The following is a 17,854-nucleotide window of genomic DNA, read 5'->3' on the forward strand; positions in this document are numbered from 1 at the left end:
TCCTCAGTTCTTTTCATTCTTTTCTCTTTATTCTGCTCTGCAGTAGTTATTTCCACTATTTTATCTTCCAGGTCACTTATCCGTTCTTCTGCCTCAGTTATTCTGCTATTGATCCCATCTAGAGTATTTTTCATTTATTGTGTTGTTCCTCATTGTTTGTTTCATCTTTAGTTCTTTTAGGTCCTTTTTAAATGTTTCTTGCATTGTGTCTGTTCTATTTCCAAGATTTTGGATCGTCTTTACTATCATTATTCTGATTTCTTTTTCAGGTAGACTGCCTATTTCCTCTTCATTTGCTAGGTCTGGTGGGTTTTTATCTTGCTCCTTCATCTGCTGTGTGTTTTTCTGTCTTCTCATTTTGCTTAACTTACTGTGTTTGGGGTCTCCTTTTTTCAGGCTGCAAGTTTGTAGTTCCCGTTGTTTTTGGTGTCTGTCCCCAGTGGCTAAGGTTGGTTCAGTGGGTTGTGTAGGCATCCTGGTGGAGGGGACTAGTGCCTGTGTTCTGGTGGATGAGGCTGGATCTTGTCGTTGTGGTGGGCAGGTCCATGTCTGGTGGTGTGTTTTGGGGTGTCTGTGGACTTATTATGATTTCAGGCAGCCTCTCTGCTAATGGGTGGGGTTGTGTTCCTGTCTTGCGAGTTGTTTGGCATAGGATGTTCAGCACTGTAGCTTGCTGGTCGTTGAGTGAAGCTGGGTGCTGGTGTTGAGATGGAGATCTCTGGGAGATTTTCACCGTTTGATATTACGTGGAGCTGGGAGGTCTCTTGTGGACCAGTGTCCTGAAGTTGGCTCTCCCACCTCAGAGGCACAGCCCTGACTCCTGGCTGCAGCACCAAGAGCCTTTCATCCACAGGGCTCAGAATAAAAGGGAGAAAAAATAGAAAGAAAGAAAGAGAGAAGGAGAGAGAGAGAGAAAGAAAAAGAAAGGAAATAAAGTTATTAAAATAAAAAAGAATTATTAAGGAAAGAAGTTAAAAAAAAAAAAAAACGGACAGAACCCTAGGACAAATGGTAAAAGCAAAGCTATACAGACAAAATCACACACAGAAGCATACACATACACACTCACAAAAAGAGAAAAAGGGAAGAAATATATTTATCTTTGCTCCCAAAGTCCACCTCCTTAATTTGGGATGATTCGTTGTCTATTCAGGTATTCCACAGATGCAGTGTACATCAGGTTGATTGTGCAGATTTAATCGGCTGCTTCTGAGCCTACTGGGAGAAATTTCCCTTTCTCTTTGTTCGCACAGCTCCCGGGGTTTAGCTTTGGATTTGGACCCACCTCTGCATGTAGGTTGCCTGAGGGCATCAGTTCTTCGCTCAGAGAGGACGGGGTTAAAGGAGCACCTGATTCGGGGCCTTTGGCTCACTCGGGCCGGGGGGAGGGAGGGGTACGGATGCGCGGTGAGCCTGCGGCGGTAGAGGCCAGCATGACGTTGCACCAGCCTGAGGCGCGCCGTGTGTTCTCCCGGGGAAGTCGTCCCTGGATGGCGGGACCCTGGCAGTGGCGGGCTGCACAGGCTCCCGGGAGGGGAGGTGTGGATAGTGACCTGTGCTCGCACACAGGTTTCTTGGTGGCTGCAGCAGCAGCCTTAGCGTCCCATGCCTGTCTCTGGTGTCCACGCTGATTCCCGAGGCTCGTGCCCGTCTCTGGAGCTCCTTGAAGCGCCGCTGTTAATCCCCTCTTCTCGCGCACCAGGTAACAAAGAGGGAAGAAAAAGTCTCTTGCCTCTTCGGCAGGTCCAGACCTTTTCCCTGACTCCCTCCTGTCTAGCCGTGGTGCACTAGCCCCTTCAGGCTGTGTTCACGCCGCCAACCCCAGTCCTCTCCCTGAGCTCCGACGGAAGCCCGAGCCTCAGCTCCCAGCCCCGTCCGCCCCGGTGGGTGAGCAGACAAGTCTCTTGGGCTGGTGAGTGCCAGTCGGCACCGATCCTCTGTGCAGGAATCTCTCCGCTCTGCCTTCCGCACCCCTGTTGCTGCGCTCTCCTCTGCAGCTCCAAAGCTTCCTCTCTCCACCACCCGCAGTCTCCGCCCGCGAAGGGACTTCCTAGTGTGTGGAAACCTTTCCTCCTTCACAGCTCCCTCCCCGAGGTGCAAGTCCCGTACCTATTCTTTGTCTCTGTTTTTCCTTTTGCCCTATCCAGGTATGTGGGGACTTTCTTGTCTTTTGGGAGGTCTGAGGTCTTCTGCCCACGTTCAGTAGGTGTTCTGTAGGAGCTATTCCACATGTAGATGTATTTCTGATGTATTTTTGGAAAGGAAAGTGATCGCCGTGTCTTACTCTTCCACCATCTTGAAGCTCCCAGAAGTCTCCTTTTCTATGTGCCCTTCCCCTATTCACTTCTTTAGAATTTACTGGTATTATTTTTTTCTGTCTCCTTCCACTGACATTAAATGCATGTACATTGGTATATATATATGCTAATATATATGTGTGTGTGTGTGTGTGTGTGTGTATTCACTAAAAAACACAAGCAAAAAACATCCTATAACGCTGCTCTTCACCCTGCTCTTAATTTATCTTGGAGCTTCCTTATAGATACACACAGATTTACCAAATTCTTCTCTGGAGAGCTCTATTGTTATGTTCTATTGCAAAGATGTATCATTGTTTTTCTACCAAGTGAGCTAATGAAGGAGATTTAAAGTACCTCAGATCTTTTGTGATTATGAACAGTGATGAAGTTGACTCATTATATGTATGTGTTTGAACTCACGTTCAACTTTATTTGTAGGATAAATTCCTTGAAGTAGAGTTTTGAGTTGAAAATTATGTGCATTTTACATTTGATAGATATTGCTGAATTCCCCCAAAGAAGTTAAACCAATAGTGTAATGGAGTGCTTATTTCCTTATACTCTTACCGACAGTATTATCCAACTTTTTGAACTTTACCAATCTCACAGAAGAAAATTGATCACCTTTTAATTTGCATTTTTAAAATTATGAGTGAGGTTGGTCACTGGGTCATATGTCTAAAAGTGAATGGGTTTAGTTTTTTAAAACTAAGTTAAAATGAGAAACAAATCTTCTCCAGCTCTGGGGTATATAAGTTTTTTAAAAATTGCATAAGCTTCTTTTACCAGTTAGTTATTTTTAAACTTTTTCTGTTTATTTTTAAGTTAGGACTCTATGGATGTATTCCTCAACTTGTTTATTCTTTGTTTTAAATTTAATTTTATTTATTTTTCTTTTTTTTTTAAGTTTCATTTTTGTTTGTCCTTTTGGACATTAATAGATTTTTCAGTTTCGAGTATAGCATGTAAGCAATCTGACGTTATGTTTGAGGTATGGGTGCTTACGTAAGATTCTGGGTATTGACAGACATCTAAAATTAGTTAAGATTAGAAGTTGATTTTCTGTAGGGAGGATTCTTGTGGAGACGTTTAGCAGTGCATAATAATCTACATAGCCTCAGAGGACATGTCTGTATTGTGGCAAAATTTATAAGTAGGTGAAATTTATTTGGGGCACTGGCTGCCTCAGCATCCCCTTTCTGGACTTTTTTTTTGGCATTACCTCTTCCTGACAGGAAAATTAACTGATAATATATCTTGGTGTTATAGCTAATAAACCCTCAATATTGTTATTTATTACTATGTACAGGCATGGTCCTGAGCACAACTGTATGAGGTAGGTACACTTATGACCCTATTTTAGATGAAGAAAGTAAAGCATAGTTTTGCTCAAGTCATACGGTAAAAGTAGTAGTATCAGAATCGCAACTCAGATAATCTGATTCCAGAGCCCTTTTCTTTGACTAACATGCTGTACTGTTTCTCACTATTCTCGTATTTCCCAAACTGTGTGTCTGGACACCCCAGGGTTGCTGTGGGATATGTTAAATTTTTGAGGGAAACACAGTGACATCTCTTGGACACTGTACAGACCACTGACTCGAGGTGGTTCAACATATCAGCATTAGATCACACTCCATCTGACATACCTCTGCAAAGCTACATTTTCAGCGGTGCTGGGAAAAAAAGCACGTGTCACACAAAAATCAATACAGAACAAGAAATGAAGGCAGTAGTTTCCAAATTCCAAGGTTTGAGACGCTGTGCAGTGCCCAACAGATACACACATCCTGTTAGTAAGTAAGTACTTGTGGTAACATGACTTAAAAATATGATTTATTCTTTCAATTTATTTGTGTTATTTCTTCAAATGGCTACCAAATTGTTAGGAAATAAATACTTATTAAATTGTTTGGACCTAGCTACTTAGTAGGACTGTTAGATATTTCTTTTGGTCTAGGGTTGTCATGAAAACATTTCTGAGATACTACAGGTGCTGTGAGCTGAGAAAGTTTGAGAACTGCTGAAAGCCCACCTCTGCAGGTGTAGAGAGAAGAATGCAGAATTTATTGGGCATGAGGTTGGAAATCAATACGTGATAGTTCTTATTGTTATATCAATGCTAAGATGTAAGTGTTTTCATAGTAATTCTCACAGGAGCATTTGATTTGAATTGAACTTGGAAAGGGTGGTAGTAACCCAAAGGAATGCATCCCAACAGATCCAAAGTGAGATGGCAGTGACTGATAGAGAAATTTGGATATTCTGGTGTTTCTAAAATTGTGTAGGTAGGTGTCTTAATATTGTGACCTAGGTAATCCCAAATTATGTCTAATGTGATAAAAACAATACCTGTCTCGTAAGTTTGTTGTGAAGATTAAATGATTAAGCCTAGAACAGTGCCTGGCACTAACAAGCAATCAGTGAATGTTGACTGTTGTTAATATTTATTATTATTATTATCTGTTGTTATTCATCATCGTCATCATCACCGTCATCTCTGGAGGATGCATATTCCAGTAGCACAGCAGAATTCTTACCTATCATAAAACATGGACAAAATTGTTTGTTAGTTTTTTGACATGTTGAGGAATCTGAGAGGCTACTGGACCCCGAGTGTTCTTTTTGGGCCCATCCTTAATTGACTTGAACCCTGGAGGGATTCCCTTGTAAAACTGTTAAACCAGGTTTTTACCAAAGACTGGTCTGATAAACATTTCCTAAAGCTTCTTTAGGCCCTAGTTCTGCACCTATTTGGAACAGCCTCTAGGGAAACTTTGGGGACAAATTGAAATTTTCTTTCATTTATCCGATGGATTTGTCTTTTCTCACCTGTCTTGGTGTTAGTGACAGGACTGTATCTTGATTTTTTTTGGCATAAATTAATATGCCTAGTCCCTAAAGTCTCCTTTGGGACAATCACCTCTTAATAACACTCGTAAAACAGCATTTTGTGTTATTCAGTCATTTGTATGGTCTTTTCAGTTTATAAAGTACTTTAATATCTATTGTTTTCATTATTATGGTATTTCCTCATAGGCTAGACAGGGCAGGTAGTATTTTCATTTCATGGATGAAGAAACTGAGATCAGAATGGTACATAACTCATCCAGGATCACACAGCCAGGTTATGACAGATCTGTGCCTAGAATAAGAAATTTTCTTATTTCCAATTTAGTGCTCTTTTATGATCCTGTGCTCTGCAGCCTCTTGCCTCACACCCTAAAACGGGGAGCAGAACATGGGATGACTCAGAACTCCTGGGGTCAATTCTAGGTCCCATTTTTTGATCTTGGGAAAATCATTTTAACTTCTCTGAATGCTTATTTCTTCATTTGTGAAACGAGCTAATAATAGTACTGTAATTTTCCTGTGGGTTGGTTGTAATTAGTGTTGGAACCAAGATTCAAATACAGGTTATCTGGTTCTTGAATCTGTGTTTTTAACCACTAGTTACACTGACTCTTGCCATCATAAAGAGATACAGTAGACTTTAAGAGTAACAGAGTTGTGTAGCAAGCTAGATGTACTATGAGATATAGTGAGTGTATCAGCTATTACTTCCAACTCTAACTGAATTTCTAAAGTAACTCAAGGTTTTAGAACTCTGGAGAATGGCTTAAGCTAAATGTTCACTGATTAAACGACCTGTGTAATTATTCAAAATGTAGATGCAACATTGGAAAAAAGGCTGAGATTTTTAGAAATCTTTATTCTAAAGTGTTTTTTAAATTAAAGGGTGTCAGAAAATTCTGTTTTTTTGTTTTCTTACAGCACTGGGAGGTGTTCAAAAAAGTAACAGAAGTTTTCATTTTAGTTCCTGCACTTCTTGGTCTCAAAGGGAACTTGGAAATGACATTGGCATCCAGATTATCCACCGCAGTAAGTTTTTTCCTATACGTAAACATATACTGTTTTATCTATACATAAACATATACTGTTTCTCTCTATTGAGGAGAACTTGCACCAGGAAAATAATTTTCTCCTCTGTCTACTGGTAAATTTCTGAACTTCAGGGCTATGCTAAGTAGTTATGCCTGTTAATCATGCCCTGAAAGCTCCCTGGGTTGTCTCATCTGGGGATTATAGGCTTTCCTTCATCCTGAGAAGAAGTAGCATTCTTGCCCCCTTTCATTCCAGGGCATTCTGGCAATTATCATCAGTGCTTAAAACATGGCGCAAGTCAGATATTGAGATTCTTTATGGTTCGATGGTTGGTAAATTGTTATTTAAACTTTTTGTGATTGTAAAAGTAACACATGTTTATTATACAAACTGCAGGAAAGGGAAAAAAGTATCAAGAAGAAAATTTATAACTACCCCCAATTATTTACCTAGACATAATTACTATTAGTATTTTGATATAGATCCTTGTATACTTGGATATCTCTACCTATGCTTAGGTATATCATAATGTAGACACATACTGTATATTCTAAAAAAAAGAATTGGAATCATATATATTCTCTTTTATAATCTGTGATATCCATTTGTAGATACATCATGATCATCTTTCCATATCAATAAATGTAGACCTATCTCATTATTTTTATTGGCTGTGTGTTTTTCTGTTGTATAGCTGTACCACGGTTTAATCCATCATCGTTATTGAATATATAGGTTCTTTTTAATGTTTTGCTGTTATAAACAATGTTGTAATGAATCTTCTTATACATACAGTTTTACATTCTTTTCTTATTTCTTTTAGGCAAATTCTAGGATTGTAATTACTGTACAGGAAAAATAAGTATACTTTTAAGGCTTTAGCCACATATTGCAGAATTGTCACCCATAAAGGTTAAACACTTTTGATAATACTGCCACCAGCAGGGTTCTGAGGTTTTTTAGTAGCCGAAAAGGACATTGTTTTTTCACTATAACATTCTTTGGGGGTTCACCATTGTGGAACCAAGTTATCATTAAAACCATGTAGCTAGTGAGGTTCACTTCAATGAGCCATCAGCCCACGGAACGTTAGCCAAAAATTAACTAAGCCATCATTACTAATTGCAGTGCTGTTAGTATATGAAGTTTGTTTCTTTCCTTAAAGAAGGTACAACAAATGAATCTATGAACTAGGAAAAAACATGGAATCTTGTGTATCTAAAGGTAACCAAGATGTGGAAGCTGAACAACCATGTTGTTGATGGGAGCCCTCTTTCACTCCTCTTCCCCTCTCCCCATTTTTCCCCAGGCAGCTGTGAGTTCCCTAAGGTTTCTTGAGTGAAGCAGATGCTTGGAAAGGAAATGCATTAAATAATGTTTTATTAACATTATTATTGGCTTGCTCAATTAAGAGAAAATGCTACATATGCCCTATGGAAATTTCAAAGCCCTTTCCTTACATATAAAAGGTCATATAGCCATACTCTGCCGAGGCAATAATGAAGTATTGGATGTTAGTGAGTTCTCATAATGTGCCAGCACTGTGCTAACTGCTTAACAAGGATGTCTGTTAACAACCCTATGAGATAAACACTATTCCTGTTTTACAGAGGAGGAACTGTGGCTTTGAACAGTTGAGTGATGAAGGGTGAATCCTGAGAGCTATTTTATATTAGGTGGTTAGGGAAAACTTCTCAGAGAGGTGGTGTGTAAGCTGGAGCCTGAATAATAAAAGTGAGTCAGCCATATCAAAATCTTGGAAAAGACCATTCCAGGTTACATTGTATCTAATCAGTGTAATGATGTCAGTGTAATAATGTCAGATATTTATAAGCATTCTGTACAGATTCACTTTCACAGTTGAGCCTGTGTAACTGTATGTCTATGTAGTAAACAGAGGCCCATGTAACCGTATATCTATGTAGTTTAACATTAAACAACAAGCTTACAAATTAAAAAAAACTTCTAGGGACTTTCTTTTCCTGGTGGCACAGTGGTTAGGAATCCACCTGCCAATGCAGGGGACATGGGTTCGAGCCCTGGTCTGGAAGATCCCACATGCTACAGAGAAACTAAGCCCATGTGCCACATCTACTGAGCCTGAGCTCTAGAGCCCACGAGCCCCAACTACTGAGCCCCCATGCCACAACTACTGAAGCCCATGCACTTAGAGCCCGTGCTCCGTAACAAAAAGAAGCCACCGCAGTGAGAAGCCCGTGCACTGCAACGAAGAGTAGCCCCTGCTTGCCACAGCTAGGGAGAAAGCCTGCATGCAGCAACAGAGACCCAATGCAGCCCAAAATAAATAATTTTTTTTTTAAATCTCTATCTTTCTGCCTTGGCAAATACAGTATATCCTTTGATGATCTGGAAGTCCAAGATCAAATTTAGAATTCTTGGACTTCTTGGGTTCTATTTTGGAACATAGTGATATGGAGAGAGCCAGCCCCTGGTCTGACGCCTGCCCCCTTCCTTCTCCACCCTTGGCCCTATGTCCTGCACTTTGAAAGACCTCACACATACCTCACACCTCACGTTCATCTATACCCCCAACAAACAGCCAGCCCTTGAGCGCTCCTTGGCTTGGGCATGCACCAGTGGTGGCATGGTCTGCCTTCAGGAAGATTGGCTTCAGGAAGAGGCCATTGGGCTCTAGGCCATTTAGTCAGGGAGCTTTATGATCCCAGGTATCTGGAGTGTGGCCTAGAAGGGGATGAGACACAGGCTTCGAGTGGGCACACTGCTTGGGCCCTATGCACTCTTCATCCTAAGGAACGGGGCATAGCTAAAGGAGGGCCAAAGTGGGGCCTTCTAAGCCATGGGTCTCAGAGCTGAAGTCCCTCTTACAGAATTAGAGAACTACCGATTCTAGATTCCAGGAGTGAAAACTTCTCTTGGCCTAAGGAAAATTATATGACATAGAAGAGATTTAGAAGCTTCCTTGTGATGTACTTCTGCAAGATATTAAAACAGGATGGAAAAGTTATATATTAAGAAGGGTTGCTTGAACAAAATAGCCGTAATATTGTACTCTGAAGGTAGCAGTCACAGGACTTACTAATAACCAGTGGTTGCCTACAGAGAAAGCAGTTCTTTTATTGGAAGCTTCTTAAGTAACCAAATGGCTGTACCTTGAAGTATACAAGTATCTCTTACATGATATCTGTCCTATCATTCTACTCTTGAGAAGATACTGAAATTAGTGTGAATGCAATAAAAGCTGAGATATAAATGGAAATCCACTACTTTTTGGTGTCTTGGAAGCCAGTCACATGGCTCCATTGTTACACTTTTAGATCCGAGGTTTAAATGCAAATTTTTCTCAAGTGATCATGTGAAGCAGTAAGTATGTGTAAAAACATTAAAATTTAAAAATGTGTTAGGACAACACCCTTTGACTCATCTGAAAATATTTAGAAAGCATCATCATCAAGCAATATACAAAGTTTCAGTTTATGCAATTATTTCAATGAAATTGCATCATCACTATTAACCAAAATGTCAAACCTGGGAATTAAAGAGGATATAAGTCCTTTATCAATTATATTTATTTCCTAATATAATATTTAGGAAAGAAAGCCTAATAATTTGATAACACCGTCATTCTCAGCAGTATCTAGACTGGCAAAAGTAGCCAAAAACATTCTTGATCGTTTAATGACTTCATTTGAAAGTGGGCATCTATATAGTATTACAAATATGAAGTATAGTGACCACAGGATCAATCTAGCAGCCCTCATTGCTAAGAACTTATTTCTCAAAAATTTAATAATAAGATGGTAATAAGATTTTAAAAATTTGATTAAATTTCACATTTGTTCTAATCTCCTAGAAGTTCATCATATAATGGTGACATTTGGTGTCAGCTGAATATTGATTTTAACACTTGGCATCCAACTGGAATGTGTGTCTAGTATACCTCTAGCTTTTGTCTTCAAAAACAAAACAAAAACTTTTATGTAGTTTTACTAAGGTTTTCAAAGTTAGTGAAATTACATGCATGTGTTCCATCTGCCATCTTTTCCCAGTGATCTACCCTTGCATTATGTTTTAAGGGCTGATGGGTTACCTAGATAGAACTCAATCCAAGAGGCTTTTTGACAGGAGAGGAGAATAAAGAAGAGGTCTTGAAAAACAAGAGTGGCAACATTTAAGGGAGAAGAAAGTTATTAGAATGAGAGTTAAAAGGTGGCTTTAGGTACATTTTGTTAGAAAATGAACTTTGTTCTGATACATGTAGTTAGGCATACCAACACTTAAGCAACTTGATAACTTTGCCAGGAAAACTGAAATTTTGGCTAACTTACCTCGAAGAAAATATTTCTAAAAGCAACATTCTTGAGCATTACCCAGCATTTGTTTAGATTCAAATAACAGATTAAACATGCCAGTCCACTTTGAAATAAGCCATGCTATAGGGAGTCTGGTTAAAAAAGAATATGCTGCAAATTAAATTGTTTAATTTGATTACGTATTGCCATTAAAGCTGAATTTAATCTTAATCTTTTTATTTGAACTTGATTTGTTGTGGTGCCTATATTTTATATTAGATATTTTTATCAAATGTCTGATTATATTTATTTGTCTGTTCATATTTAAGACAGGAGAACTCCAAAGCTGATTAGAAGCTCAGCTCATGGTGTTCACTGCAGGGTCATCTAGCTGGACCTTTCTTTGGGGAGATGGGATGGAGTCGCTATTTTCCATAGGTCAAGAATTGGGTCACTGATTATAAGATATCTGAGCCGTAAACTAAAGGAATTACTAAGTTCTCTAAGCAATTAAAACACTGTAAACTAGATGAATATACCATGTTATCATGGCTTGATGCCATGAGTTACTACTTTTCCATCTACTAATTTGTTTACTTTTATTTTTTGAGGCTCTTTGAGATAAGAATGTCCCCTTTATTGCCAGGGCCAGAGACAGGACTGTTGTTGATTTGTTATATTAGTGGTTCTCAAAATGTGTCCTTCTGAACAGCGGCATCAGCAACTTGTTAGAAGTGCAAGGTCCCAGCCCCACTCCAAGGCTACTGAATCAGAAACTCTGGGGTGTGGCTCAACATCTGTATTTTAACAATCTTTCCAGATGATTCTGATACACATCAAAGTTTGAGAACCACTGTGTTACATGAACAGCATGGAGGCCGATAGGGCTGGGACCAAGTGAGAGAGGGGGAATATCACAGGGTGTGAGATCACCTGTGGGTCATTGTGAGGACGTGGGTCATTGTGTGAAATGGGAAGCCTTTGGAAGGTTTTGAACAGTTGAGTGATGTGATTTGATAGATATTTTTAACAGATTATTTTGACTGTTGTGTTGAGACAGAGCTATAAGAGGCCAAAGACCAAAGCAGGGAGGCAAGTTGAGAGTCTGTTGGAATAATACTGCAGTCCAGAGTTGAGGTTGGCTTGGATCAGGGTGGGGTAGTAACAGGGGATGTAGTGAGACATAGTTGAAGTCCAGAACTCATTTTCAAAGAGAGTTGTCAGAATTGGCTGATTGATTAGCTGAAATTAAAGACCAGGAGTTGTCACTTGAAATTTTCTCTGGATCTGAGAGGGGTAAAAGTAACCAAATTAGAAGATGGAAAGCTAGTAACTTGTGGCATCAAGCTAAAATGACATGGTATATTCATCTAGTTTGTGGTGTTTTAATTACTTAGAGAATTGGATCTCAAGTTTCCTAGGCAGAGTGCTACCATTCTGATAGAGTGCTGGAGAATCATTGTCAGCTGTATTCCAGCTCTGATGCTCTATTTGCTATTAAAGCGATTCTGGGTTAATGACTTCTCAACAACAAAAACCCCAAAGCCTCACCTTCTCTGGCTGTTCTCTACTTGAAATTTTTATTACCCTTGACTTTGAGACCCCACACCCTCCTCACTCACCTCTTTCATGGTTTCTTCTTAGTTTACTTTTTTCTTTGCTCATCCTCTTGATTTGAGGTTTTCTTGAAGTTTCAGTACCTTTGTCTTACATGTTCTCCATCAGTGATTTCATGTCCTGGCACATTGCTGACTCTCAGATTTGTATCTCCGATCTCTTTCCTGTCCTCCGGAGCTGATTGCACCACTCTCTGCCTTGAAAATTAAACTCATTATCTTCTCTCACTCTAACTGTGCTTTCTATCATTTTTGTCAGTTTATTAATGTTACCAATCACCTCCCCTCTATCTAGTTACTCTCTAGACTGTCAGTTCCACCTGTGAAATCCTCTTCCCTTTCCCTTATGCCCCACCTGCCACCACCTTAATTTAGTTGCCTATTGTCTCTAATTGGGATGCTGTAGCAGATTTCTAACTGTACTCCCTTGTGCCAGGGAGAAGGATGGATGAGTATAATTTTTTTTTAAACTTAAAACAAGCACAATTTGAAAGTCAGCTCTTTCATCTATGGTCAAAAGATAATTCTCTTAAAAATTTTACAATTTTTTTCATTTGTGAAATTAGGAGTAAAAATCATTATAGCTATAGAAGGCCAGTCTATGATTACTTTAATCTTTTTGCTCCATTAAAGTCTTTTCTCATTTTTATGACTGTCTGCAGTAGAATCATGTTAAACAAGCTTATAGGATTTTAAGGAAGGCCTATAAAGATGGAGAACTTAAGACATAAGATATCAGATGCAGCCTACTTACCCAATCCGTTGAAGGTCAGTTGTATTTCAAATTTGTTATTCTATGAAGCTAAAGATTAGATGTTCGCAGATAAAAAAGATATTCCAGTAAAGTATGTTTCCTGTTTTAACAAGGGAGATTTAATAATGACAAATCCAAATCAACTTTATCTCTCCCTCTTTCACTTCAGTCAAAATTTATTTCTAAAGGTATAATGATTAACTTGAATAATTTCTCCTAGATTTTTATCTTTTCAACAGTAGATATATGTTATAGTAGTATGTTATCTACTATGTTATAGTCGATATTCTTACAGATATATAACAGTAGTATATAATTGAAAAATAAACCAGGTACAGTGACTCTATAAATTGCTGGGTTTAGGATCTGTTATCTGAGGTCTAAAACTTTCTGCTTCTGAATGCTAGATAGAAAAGAGTCAGGAATGATACTCACTGTCCTAATGACAGGATGTTTTAAAAAGTCTTTAAAACTGTTTTCCAGGAGTAAATTGCCTAGCACTTTTCCACTCTAGGCAAAAGTGATTTTTGTTGCCTCAAACCTTTATTCTCTGAAATTACTTTGAAACATTCTACCTTTTTAATTCATTAATTGAAAAAATATTTTTGAGCCCTTTCTATAGCCCTACTCCGTGTGCTAGGGACTCTGCGATAAACAAACTGGAAAATGTTCCTGCCTTCATTGAGCTCACATTCCAGTGGAGGCATGTGAAGTTGGAAACACCCTTTTTCCCTAATAATTTTACATTAGACTTCCCATTCAAACTGTGAAACTTCTAAAATAAAGAAAAAAATAGAGCCCCCAATAATGATGTTAATAACTATGGCATAATTTAGGTACCATCACAGTCTCAGTATTATTTCCTAAATTTGGCATAATTCTAAATTATATGTGTTCTTGTCATATCCTGATGATTAAATACAAATGAGATTGCATATTTCTATTGTTCTTAATTTTGAGGTATGTTTCTTAAGTTATGAATACCAACCCATAGTCATAGCTTTGTGGAGTGGAACTGCTTAAGTTTAATCTAGAACTGTTTCAATCAACTAGATATTTAGCTCTCTCCCTTCTTTGAAGCTTTATTGAGGTATAATTGACATACAAGAAACCACACAAATTCAGTCTTAATTTGATGAGTTTCAGTACACAGTATGTACCTGTGAAACCATCACCACAATCAAGACTGTGAACAGATGCATCACCCCTGTACATTCAGAAAGATATTAGGGTGTGTGTGTGTGTACGTGTGTGTGTGCGCGCGTGTTTTAGTATATTGTTTTATTATCAAATATTTCAAGGGTGTAAAATTCTAATAAAGTGGTTGAGTGAAACTTCCCAGAGAATAACATTTACAAAATCTGGATAATAAATTATTTGCAGGCAATGGAAGGTGATCAAAAGCAGGTAGAAACTAGAGTTTACCCTTAAAGACCATAACTACAGTGGGTAAGAGTTGCAAAGTTTGTGGCTTGTTTTGCTTGATGGAATTCCCCAATCCTTGGGTCTCATGTGGTAGAAAACCCACAGTCTTACCAGCTTGAGGTGGCAAAGGTCAGGGAGTCTGGCAAATGAAAAAAAAGAAGAAGAAGAAAAGTAGGCAGAGATGTGAGAGGGTCCCATACTTGAAAGACAAACACACTGGCTAAAACTTATGAGTTTTTGCATTTTTGACTAAGTGCCTTCTGTTACTATGCCCAGCTGTAGTGGCAGAAAATTGAAGTTTTGTTGGCTTGAATTATCAGATAACAGAGCTTGGAGGTGACAGAGCAGGTGGAAATTTATGGGGAAATCCCAGCAGCAGAGAACTGCAGAGAGGATGAGCCCCAAAATCTGAATATTAATTCTCTCCAAATCTTTGACTGACCATTAAACTACACAGGTGCAGGGGAGATCCCCAAAAGGCTGGACTAAAAGTTGGTAGCTGAAGGAACCAAGCAGAGATATGAGCTGCTCCACATTGTGGAAGAGACAACAGTTTGTAGTTTGAGTCTAGGCAAATTAACTATTAGAAGGAAAATCCAGTTATCCTCAGAAGAACATAGCATTATCCAGAGTTATTATAACATATTATTACACTGTCTAGTTTTCTACTGAAATCGCTAGATGTGGAAAGAAACACAAAAGTGTGATTCATATTCAGTCAATGGAAAGTGACTCAAATTGGGCCTGGATGTTGGATTTAACAAAATCTTCCAAAACAACTAGTAGAAATATGTTCAAAGAACTAAAGGGAAAAAATGTTCAAAGAATTAAACAAACGTGTCTTAATGAGTGAATGTATCAGATTGGTGATAGCAGAAGAAAGAATTCATGAACTTGAAGATAGATCAATAGAAATTATTCAATATGAAAAATTTAGAGGAAAAAATTGAATAAATATAAATAAAGCCTTGGATATCTGACAATATAATGATGTTAAACATATATGTGATATATTGGTATACTAAATATGGTAAAATTTTAGTATTTGACAAAACCAGGTAGTGGGAATATAAATGTTATTTTTTAAAAGCATAAAAGCAATTACTGCTGAATGAAATTCTCTTTTTAAAATTAAACTTTATTGAAGTATAATTTACATGTAATAATATATGCCCATATTAAGCGTACAGTTTGATGAGTTTTGACAAATATATTAAATGTGTAACTATCACCACAAACAAGATATAGAATATTTCCCTCACCCCAAAAAGTTCCCTTATGCTCCTTTGCTGTTAATCCCACTGCCAGGTAATCCCTCTGGGCTCAGGTAATCACTGCCCTTTCAATCACTAGTTTAGGATTTCATATAAATAGTATCATAGTTTTTCTCATTGATTATTCGAATGACAGTGTTTGCCAGGTTTCTCCATTATAAAGTTACATTTTACCTCTTGATATATTACTAAATAACCTGTAGGAAGGTACTTTGAGACTGCAGACATATCCTGTTACTTAACAAACTTTAGCCAATTATCTTAGCATATATTAATGATTTTTGTCTGAATCCATTTTTACATTGAAGGCTGCTGAATTGTCATTTTCTAACTGTTATTCCTTCTACATTTATTACTTAGCATTCTACTAAGGAAAAGATCTCCCTGTCTTTCTTATCTCCCTCTCTTCCTCCCTCCCTCTTTCTCTCCCTCCTCTCCCTTACCTCTATCTATCTACCTATCTATCTATCTGTCCATCCATCCATCCATCCATCCATCCACCCACCCACTCTCAGTATGGACTCAATAGACTCTTATTTTATTCAATGGGTCATAATCCATTACTGCTGTTATTCATTTTGATGCCCAGATTGTCTCAGATTTGGCTAGGGGGAAGCCCTTTCAAACTGGTTCCTGTGTTGTTTTGACATGCCCTTATTATGTTTTGAGTACTTTGTTACTTTCTGGCATAAGATATTCCAGGCTCATCTTATACTTCCCTGTCCCAGCCCTGGAACCAGCCATTTCTCTAAGGAGCCTGGTTTTAGTGGGGAATAGTATTTAGAGATTTTAGGCTTTTTAAGCTGAGTAGTTCCTTACTACTTCTAGATTCCACATTTATGGTATTTTCTTCTATCATTTTAACTGATATTTTTAAAGGACTTTATGCTTATTTATTTTATGTAATAAAGTTTAACATCATAACTACCCAAGAAGTACCATTTTCACTAACACTAATATTTTACAGGACTGTTTGCATATTTCTAAATTTGATTTGTGGTCTTCATGAGAGAGGTCATTTAGTCAAATCTTCATACTTTGTACAAGACTGCCAATGTGTCCTTCTAGATAGATGAGAATCAACCTTAAATCAACCTTAAAACTTCAGAAGAGCAGATTTTACAGCCTCTGGGGAAAACGTACCAATAATCAGTGGCTAACACTCAAGGATTATATGCATTTTATGCTCACTTCTCTAAAGGGAAACATTTTTTTCCTAAAAGCCTTTCCCCACTTTCTTCCCATTTCTTTGTTTTCCTTCTACTCTTTCCACTTTTTTTTATTCTTCCTGTTATTCTCTTCCAAATGTTTAGTGTCTTACTGGATATAGGCCATTTTTTAGCTACTCTCCAGTTCCTTATATTTTTAGAGTGGTCTTAGTTTATGTTATGATTTTCATCTTAATACTCTTTGAATTTTAATGTTATTTATGTTGTAGGACCTACATTTAGACAAAAAGCTGAGATTATTTCTTTTTCTAGTTGCCAGTGTTTTAATTCACCAATTAATGTTTTTAAATAAAATTTCTCATTATACCAGTACTGTTTTTTCAGTGATGAAAATTTGAAAAATTCTCTAAAGAACAAAGAAGAAAATAAAAATCATCCATAGACTCATCACCCAGAAATAACAATAGTTTTTTTTTAATATACCTATTTTTTGACCTCAGACGTAGAGAATGGACTTGAGGACATGGGGAGGGGGAAGGGTAAGCTGGGATGAAGCGAGAGTATAGCATTGACATATATACACTACCAAATGTAAAACAGATAGCTAGTGGGAAGCAGCCGCATAGCACAGGGGGATCAGTTCAGGTGCTTTGTGACCACCTAGAGGGGTGGGATAGGGAGGGTGGGAGGGAGGCGCAAGAGGCAAGAGATATGGGGATATATGTACATATATAGCTGATTCACTTTGTTATACAGCAGAAACTAACACAACATTGTAAAACAATTATACTCCAATAAAGATGTTTAAAAAAATTTAAAAATAAAGACTAATACTTCAATGGAGACTTTCAGTACCCTTGTTTCAAGTATTTACATATTAAACGTACATTTTCTAGTATCAATTTTAGTAACTATATTTGTATATGTGTAACTATATTTGTGTGTATATAACAATTGTAATAACTATATTTGTATTTATATTTCAAAGTCATCTCAACCCACTTTTATCTTTAGCCCCAGTAAATCTTGGGTCCTACCTGTAACTCATATACTTGAGGGTCAGACAAATAACATACACATTTATGGAGGGGAAGGGTGTAGGGATTATAAAAAGTAGAGACTGCAGACTCCACCTAAAGGCGTTCAGCTTCAGAAAGTTA

The 17,854-nt window shown here is 37.9% G+C and overlaps 1 protein-coding gene across 1 annotated transcript in view; it reads left to right on the forward strand.

Annotated features, from left to right (window-relative positions):
- SLC41A2 (solute carrier family 41 member 2) overlaps window positions 1–17,854 on the forward strand; it is a 102,807-nt gene that overhangs the window by 11,868 nt on the left and 73,085 nt on the right. Inside the window, exon 2 of the mRNA XM_065887268.1 lies at window positions 6,075–6,182. Coding sequence (XP_065743340.1) covers window positions 6,075–6,182 — 108 coding nt within the window. The remainder of the gene's footprint in view (window positions 1–6,074; window positions 6,183–17,854) is intronic.

The sequence above is a fragment of the Phocoena phocoena genome, chromosome 11 (genome assembly GCF_963924675.1).
Source record: "Phocoena phocoena chromosome 11, mPhoPho1.1, whole genome shotgun sequence".
NCBI classification, from domain to species: Eukaryota; Metazoa; Chordata; class Mammalia; order Artiodactyla; family Phocoenidae; genus Phocoena; species Phocoena phocoena.